Source organism: Coturnix japonica, chromosome 4 (genome assembly GCF_054131305.1).
Source record: "Coturnix japonica strain WE chromosome 4, WE-NBRP24, whole genome shotgun sequence".
Classification (NCBI taxonomy): Eukaryota; Metazoa; Chordata; class Aves; order Galliformes; family Phasianidae; genus Coturnix; species Coturnix japonica.
The window spans coordinates 36,189,651-36,198,268 of NC_140666.1; the positions used below are offsets into that span (position 1 = coordinate 36,189,651).

Genomic DNA, 8,618 nt, shown 5'->3' on the forward strand with positions numbered 1-8,618 from the left:
TCTAGGCTGTTACGCTTACACTGGTGCCTAAGAAGGGCTCCTCATGGCCTCAAAGTGCTAGAAATACAAAGGTAGAAAAGTGGAGATTCTGCTTCAAACATAGATGAAATGAGTCCTGAGGCACCAGCTGCGAGGTCTACATTTGACACAGCAGCCCACAAGGGGAGTGATTCTGCCCGTGCTTCAGGAACGCAAGCAAACTCAAACAGCCACAACACCTGCTGCTAGCTGGATCCAGTTGCCCAGTATTCTCTCTTTCCCTTACCTGCTCTTGACTGCATGATTATCTACTGCGGGTAGAACTGCTACTATTTCCATTTTTGAGAAATAAAATTCATCTAAGATGAATTAGCATTGCTTATTTGTATTACACAAGTCAAAATGAAGTGGTTCGCAAAGAATTCCTGTTCATTAACAAAGTAACACACGAGGATCATCCATTAAGCAAAATTCACACTTGTTAAAACCATCAACTTTTTAAAGCATTTTTCGAAGAGTTGTTTGCCATTTATTCTTAGGAACTCAACAAAATTCCTACTTTTGCCCTGATACAACATCTTACAACCTCCAACAGGTATCAAGATCCAGGACACCTCCAAAACACCCGCTTAAAGTAGGGAGCTATAGCTCTAAAGTAAGTCTTTACCAAATCTTCTCCATTATAAAAACTTCCAGGTACAACTTCCGTCCTCCTTGTTTAAGGCCATGCAGAGAATTCTGCGTACTTGCTTAGAAAGTCCTGTGCTAGCAGCAAAGACATTCAAGCAGCAAATCTCAGACGAGGGCCTGCAGTTATAAACCCTTCTTGAGGGAAGGAGTCTCCAGAAGTAAAAGCATGCAGAATCTAAGGAGATGATGACAGGAGCTTGCATTGAGTTGTTTTGAGTCATTTATTTTCATCCTAGTGAGTGTCCCAAACAGAAGAAGTGAAACAGTTCACATGGATGGAACCTAACTTCACTTTCTCAAACTGTTGGTTAAGTCAAGCACCACAAGACCTCTGCTGCCTGGTAACCCTTCCATTTTTAATGCAACTTATTTTGAGCAGCAGCTAAAGCTGTAGTCTTCCATGACAACTTCTTTTGCTTGGTCTACCATACCAGCAGCATTAGTCATCCTTTCAGCCCCCATTTCCATTCCCATCACCTAAGTACTGAAAAGAATGAGGGAAATGACTGTTTATACGGCCCAGTTTTTCTCTCCTTACTACATGCTTCTCAAAAAAGAATCATAACCCTTCTACATTCCCAGTTAATTGAACTTGGGCTCTGTGTGAACTCTCAACATCTCTCTCAACCTGCAAAATATAACAGGTTAGTTTGATCATTAGGCTTAAGCCAAGGGGTTCTACTGTTCAGTGTAATTACACCACAAACATGAAATCCCTGGAAAGGCAGGAGAAACTTCAAGCAATCGAGCTAACTACAGAGCCTACAGGCTCAGACCAAGCACAAGTGTTGTCTAGGCCAAACGGAGTACCAGGCTGTAAACACTACTGAAGGCACGTAAAGAGAAGAAATTCATCTCTGTGAGCATAAAGGTTCCATAACTGTAACCCTGAGTTAGTCTCCAAAAACAAAAACTGGAAGAGAAGCTCTTCTGTGAATTTTTGGATACAAGTTACTGAATCCTGCATCAAATTAGCCACAACTGTGGGGATGTACATGTGCAGGTGTGCAGTTATGCCGACTGTACCCTGCAACGTGCCCCCTTTCAACTCAAGTCTGGATGAAGCTTGAGTTTTAGAATTCAAATTTAAATAATTGGGAAAAAAAAATCCTCGGGGAAACGATAAGTAAACTTCTTGAGGTTATTTTTCCTTCAGCCCATATTGAGCCACATCATTTACTGTTCTTTATAGAAACAACTTTAAAATATGAAATAAAAAGCCAGGGGAACAGAAAAAGAGAATCACTTGAAAACTGATGCCTATTACATACTGCTAGCTACTTTCAACTCCAGGACTTCTGCATATTGTTTTCATGAAGGGGATTACACATATGTAAATTTAAATGATATACATTGTAGTATCATAACTGACAAACTAGGCAAGAAAAAAAATGGTATACCAGAAACCAGAACAAAACATTATTTAGAAGATAAATTCTTCAAGCATGACTCTGGAGTTGTTTAACAGCTCTAACAGTAAAAGGATTCCAGGCACAAGCCAAATTAGCTCTTCCTAACCATCTGAACTAATGTCCATATTATGATTTCTTTGCAACGTGAAAGAAAAAAGGTCCTCTATATGGTGCTTCATGACAAATCATATGTCTAGTAAAGCTTCATGTTAGAAACCCTTTTAACTTCCAAAAAGTCCTCTTTTGTAGGTCATGCTCTCATTATCTTGCTCTGGGATCTTGTCTGATTAAATTATAGGAAATTACTAATACTTCACTTTGAACAGCCAGCTCCTCCTGGCTCTTTTTTTTTTTTTTTTTTTTTTTTTGGTTAAACTTAATTCTTCCTACTTCTGCCTTCTTAGATATGAAAAAGACAACAACACTAGTACAAAGGTGAAGCTGTGCTCTTTCTTTGTCCATTTTAAAACTTAAAAATAAGAAAATGCATTCTGCCTACACGCTCTTACATACCCCATTCTACTGCTCTACCTGGGGTTTTTCCTGTTTTGCCAACTAAAAAGTCTGTGTTTGTCTTTTATACTGTTTTATCCCTCTGCTCTCTCTGAAATTTAATTGACAAGACCTTAAACAGTAAGTAACTTAAGGTGCACAACATCAATTCTTTGTTAGTCCCATTCACACCTGAGCGCGATTAATATTTTGTACCAGCAGACAACACTAAGAGCCTACCACTAAATGACTTCGGACACTGATGACTGAACGACTTTATACGAGTGACAGAGATTTCAGACGTCAGAAACCATCCCCATAAAGAGAGAAGCTATTGCTGAAAAGTCTATGATGACTTTGCTACAAGGAGTGGGACAAAATAAGAACAGTGTTTTCAGAGTTATGTGGATGCTACTCCATCCAACTGAATGCCGCTGTTCATTTAAGAGGTGCATTATAGTACCACCAGGACAACTACGATAATAGCAATGAAATTATTAACCTAATCATACTAAGAATAATAATTTTCCCTACGTGGACCCTCTTGCCAACAATGAGCTATATCACAATCCCTGCAGTGGTGAGAGGTTAAAAATAGTAAATAGAAAATATGTTAAAAGCTTCCCCTTGTACATGCAATGCCTGCTAGTAAGGTAATAAACACTATTAAGAGATTCCTGTTCCTGATAAAAGCTCTTTGTCTCAAAGGAAACTCTCAAATGCTGGTGAGAGCTTTCTGACACTGGGCAGTCTTTTGAAAAACCCACCCCCAAGCCCTTCTCTTGCTGCCAGAAGGTAACACGTAAAGCAAGCTCAAGAAATACAGAAGGAGGAAGCTTTAAACTCCTCCTAATTTATCCCACTATCAGTATTTTCTTTACACTCCAATGATACAATCAAGCAATAAAATACATATAATAAAAAGTTCCATCATGTTTGAGGGTTGTTTGTTCTGTATAGAAACATTTGAAACCTTCAGCGCAGTATCTGGAATGCCTAATACCAAACTTAACCACAAAAGCAAGAAGAGTTAGGGCTCCTCATAATCAAGAATCCAGCTTTTGATAGTTATACTAATATTATACCAGTGCTGTACCTCCATCTTCAGCAAAAGACAGCCAACACAAGCAGTAGCTCATCCGTCAAAATTCTGAATACAGCTTTGAGTTGTCTGACGTAACAAACACAAGCTTGACATAAATGGTACGGTGGCATTCATTCACAAACTGCATCACGCACAAACTTCAGAGCCTGGACCAAACCTCAGGGAACACCAATTGCTATGTCTGAGACAACCCAGTGATCCTAAACATCTACTCGCTATCTCAAAACTTCCCAAAACTTGTACTTCTCAGGCTGACTCTTCCATGTCACATTTGTAAGGTGAGGAACTCTGAGAAAAGGAAGTAATAGCGTGCGGTAGGATAGAATGTAAGGTGATCAGGATAACAAGAACGGAGGAAAATTATATATATGAATGCATTCTTAAAGATTCCAAGTCTAATCTCCCAAAAGCAGCTGAAAGGGGGAAGGGGAGAGGGAGCACAAAAAAGCCCACCTATGACACACTAAGGAACAAGTAAAACTCCCCCAAACATTCCAGTGAAAATGAATCGATTTGTCTGAGTTAGGTGCATCCAAAAGTAGCCACGAGACACACGTGCACTGAGTAAATTTTTAACTTCTGAAGCTCTTTCAGTGCAAACTGAGGTGAGCTGCTCCAGTGTTTTATTTGGATACGAAAGAGACGCTGTCTATCCAAGAATTCCTGAAGTTCTGACCTCATTCACTCATACCTTAGATTAAAAGGGAAGCGCTTTCTCTTGTATTTTAGAATGTGAGTGAAGACTGTCCACCAGCATCCGCGACTAAAGATTTCAAACATTTACACTTCTTTGCATGCAGAAGCTCCAGCTGCAACTCATGTTCTCAGTGGAGTTTCCTACAGCCCACCCACACAACTGAAAGCTGTAGGTCACCCTGCTGGGAGCAGGAGCCTTGACCAGGTGACCTCCAAAGGACCCTTCCAAACTGAACTGTGTTGTAAACAACTCCAGTAACCGTGAGCTCAACCTTAACTCTGCCCCTTTAAGCAAACAGTATTAGTGCATCTAATGAAATCAACTCGTATTCTCCTTCAGCTACCTAAGTATCAGCATCTTGCAACTTACTTGAAACTAAGTTACATTGTTGTAACAGTCTCCAACCAACTCTTAGGCAGGTAACTCCTACACCAGAGTAGGTGTTTTGGTGGTGCCTTCTTCTTTGGGGAAATCACCTCGAAATTTGCAGTAGTTATCAAACGAAGCCAACAGACAGAGGTGTCAAATATACAGAAATATAAAATCAGGGTCCCAGCGGGCAGCAGCTGCATACTATCCTACCATGTTCTTCAGATGCACGTCAGGGCACATAATTTATAAGAAATGAAATAAGGCCCGGGGATCCTAAAAGCACCGCTTTCTACCTGAGCTCCTGTAGAGTCCACAGCATCGTACAGCAGCTTATTTATGTTCTCACCTAAATTGTTCAGTGTAACAATGCCTATTTGTTTTCCCAGCCGCTGTAAGAGAATCCCAATCATCATGAGGCCGTGCAGGATACCACACGCACCAAAAGCAGGCACACAGGCACTCAGTGCACTGCAGAGTGCTCCTAAACCAGCATGGCACAGCTCTGGGCTGAAGTGCAGTGCCAAACCTATGTGAGGCAGAGCTAAGGCTCAACACAACCTGAACCATCTCCTTCTGGACGTGCACGGCACGCTCTCTGCTCTATTGCTATTGTTAACACCCAGAAACAAAAAGTATACACAACCTAAAAAATAAAAAGGTAAAACCTTCAGGAATTGCAGCAAAAACAAATATGTATTTTATACAGAATGTCCATTGAAGAAACACGTCACCAAAAAAATCCAAACAAAACAAAACCAGCCCCAAACCCACTATTTGCAGCATTTGCACACTGAGTGCAGTGGGTTCCAGGCCATCCTCTGAACACACAGGGCTGCAGGCTGCATCTGTACTGCTACAATTCTTATTTATCCAACGTATTACTATCGTATTTTTGCTTTTAATTCAGCTCAATCGGGCTGTGAGAGAAATGGAAATAAATACAACCCACTAAGAAGTAGCATTAGCGTGGGACACGGCAAGCGTGCTTCACACAGCGGGAAGGGGAAAAAAAAAAAAAGAAGAAGAAGAAGAAGAAATCACCTCTTGTGGATTGAACTAAAAAATTCAGCCAAAAGAGCCGCAAACGAGGCCGTACGGGTAAGAGACAAAATAAACACGGCGCCCGTTTCGCACAATGCGGGCGATTGTTCCTCGGCTCGGAGAAGGCCGCGACTTTTCCTGGCTCGGCGGTCAGGAGGTCGGGGCCGCGGCGAGCCCGAGGCGCAGCCCGCGGGCGGGGGCAGCGCAGCGCCGGAGCCGAGCCCGGCAGGCAGCGCACGGCAGCGAGAGCTAAAATGGAGCCCGGGCTGCGTGTCAGCCCGAGAGGCGGGCAGAGGGCAGCCGCGCGGGGCAGGGCAGGGGCAAGGTCAGCCGCCGCGCCGCCCGTGGGGCCCGCCCCGCCGCCTCCTCCGGGCCGAGGAAGCCCCCCCGGCACACACACCGCTCCCCCGCACACCGGGGGCTCCGGGCGGCGGCGCCGCACCCCCCGCCCGCTCCCCCCGGGAGGCCCCCGCGCCGCCGGGCGAGGCCTCGCGCTCCCGGGCTTGGCCCCTGCCCCCGCCCGCCGGGCGCTGCAGAGGCGGCGCCGCCGCCCCCGTGCCGGCCTCGCTGTGCGCGGGGAGCAGCGCACGGGGCCGCCGACTGCGGCGGGCGGAGCGCGGCAGGGCTGCACGGGGGCGAAAGGAGAGAGAAGGGATGAGGGAAGGAGCGGGGAGTGCGCGTGGGGGAAAAATCGATTAAAAGCGCGACTCGAGCCTTCCTTAAACCAGCGGGAAGAAAACGGGGAGACAAATACTCGCCGGGCTGCGAGTGCCGCCCCCCGGCCTGGCCCCCGTGCCGCTAAACGCAGGGTGCGGGGCAGCGCTGCCCCCATCGCTCGGAGCCGCACCGCACCGCGCCCCGCCCGCAGCGCCCCAACCCCCCCCACCCCGGCAGCAGCAGCAGCAGCAGGGCCGGGGCGCCGCGCTGAACTCCCGCTGACCGAGTCCTCGGCCCCGCCGTGCCCCCGGCCTCGCGGACGGCGTGCTCGGGGAAGATGCGCCGGAGACGGTCAAATGACCCCCGGCAGCCACCCCCACCTCGCCTCGAGGCAACCCCGGGGCCAGGCAGGGGCAAGGTATTTTTAGGTCCCCTCCCCTCCGTCTCTCCCTCAATAGCTGCCGAGCGCTTAATGCGGGCGGGAGAGGGGGGGGTGGGGGGGTGGGATGGAGGAGAGCGGGAGAAAAGTTAACTGTTTTGCAAAGAGGGGAGAAAATAGGAAGGAGGGGGCAGGGAACGAGAAGCGGCGGGGCAGGGGGAGCCGCGATGGGGATGTGAGCGTGTGCGTGCACGCGGGATGCACTTTAGCCCTGTGCTCTGCTGCTCGCGGCTGGGGCAGCGCCGCCGGAGCCCCCGCTTCGCCGCAGCCAGAGGCAGCCCCGAGCGCGACGCCGCCTCTCCCGGCTCCGCGGGGACCTCGCCGCTACGGGCCGCCTCGCCGCCGCCGCCCCCTCCCCCCCGCCGGTCCCGGCTCCCGTAAGGGCGGCTGCGGGGTCGCTGCGGTTGCCTCCCTCCCCCACCCCTCCGCCGCCGCCGGCCCCCGGGGGCCGTGCCCACCCACCCCGCCCGGCCCCCGCCGCAACCTTTAGCCGCGGACAGACCTCTCGGCCGGTTCCACCGGAGCCACCGGCGGCCGCTTCCCCGCTCGCCGCCCTCCCCTCCGGTGCGAGCCCCCCTCCCCACCCCGTTAACGGCACCCCCTCCCTCCGGCCCCGAAGAGAGCCCCGCGCCGTCCCCCCCAACCCTCCCCCCCCCAGCACAAATGCACAATCACGGGCGGGGGGAGGGAGGGGGAGGAAAGGGCGAGGGACGCTAAGAAAGAAGGGGGGAAAGGAGAGAGAGAGGAAAAATTAAAAGGGCACAAGGCTGTTCATCACCAACATGGCTGCCTGAGCTCAGACCTAAAAGAGGAATAACCCAGGCTGTGTCTTTGTCAGTTTCACCTCTGTAACCCTAAACTAATGCGCGAAACGGCGGAGGCGGCTGCAGAGAGGAAGGAGACGAGGAGAGGAGGAAGGAGAAAATGGCAAAAAGAGGGGGCACTTACGTGAAGAGAGGCGCTTGGGCTGCTCCTGCTTCCTCCTGGGCATTTTCCCCCTTTTTTCACATTCTCCTCCTCTGTTTAACGGGAGATCAAACACGAGCGGGAGGGGGGGGCCGGCAGGAGGGGGGTGGGAGGTGGGGGCACGGACGGGCACAAAGCCGGGCCCCCCGGGGGAGCCGCCGGCCGGGGCGGGCTTCCCCTCTCCGCCGGGGGAAGCGAGGGCTGCAGCCGGCGTCCCCGGAGCCGCCGCGAAGGGCTCTCTCCCCCCGCGCTCCCTTTCTCCCTCCTCTCCCCCCCGAGCCGGCCGTGCACCTGGCTTGTCCCCGCTCGCCGCGTCCCCCGGCGGCCGGGGCCGCGCTCCCGGCGGGCGCCGTGCGGGGCCGAGGGCTGCGGTGGCAGCGCCGAGGGCTGCGCCCGCCGGCCCCTAACTGACACTAACGCGGGATCAAAGGGCAGCGGCGGCGGCGCTCGCGGCGCGCCCGCGGGCGGCGGGAGGCAGCGGGGACACGCGCACACACACGGAGCCCGGCGGGCGGGCACACGCGCGCGCACGCGGCGGAGCAAAGGGGAAGGTGCCCCCGTGCCCGGCGGGGCGCGCCGAGGATGCGCTGCCCCGGTCGCGCACCCATCCCTTCCTCGCCGAGAGAGGGAGGGGAAGGAAAGGAGGCGCGAGGGGCTCGGGCGGCCGTGCCGTAATGCCCTCAGCGAGCCGGTGGGAAAGAAAATAACGGCGGGCACGATTTGGGGAAAAATTGAGGCGTTTTGTCATCCCGCGATAGGGAAGGAAAG

The 8,618-nt window shown here is 51.1% G+C and overlaps 1 protein-coding gene across 17 annotated transcripts in view; it reads right to left on the reverse strand.

Annotated features, from left to right (window-relative positions):
- Positions 1-8,367, reverse strand: part of ZNF827 (zinc finger protein 827) — a 102,790-nt gene extending 94,423 nt beyond the window's left edge. For 12 of the 17 annotated variants that reach the window (XR_014945744.1, XR_014945749.1, XR_014945747.1 and 9 more), the window contains exon 1: positions 5,789-6,635. Coding sequence is in view for 9 of the 17 variants with exons in the window: in XM_085546440.1 (XP_085402566.1) it covers positions 5,789-6,620 (832 nt within the window). In the remaining 8 variants the exon portion in view is untranslated. Of the gene's footprint in view, positions 1-5,788; positions 6,636-7,832 lie in introns of those variants that run through there. The other 5 variants (XM_085546446.1, XM_015861125.3, XM_085546448.1 and 2 more) reach the window with 2 other exon arrangements.
- Positions 8,368-8,618: the final 251 nt, after the last annotated feature.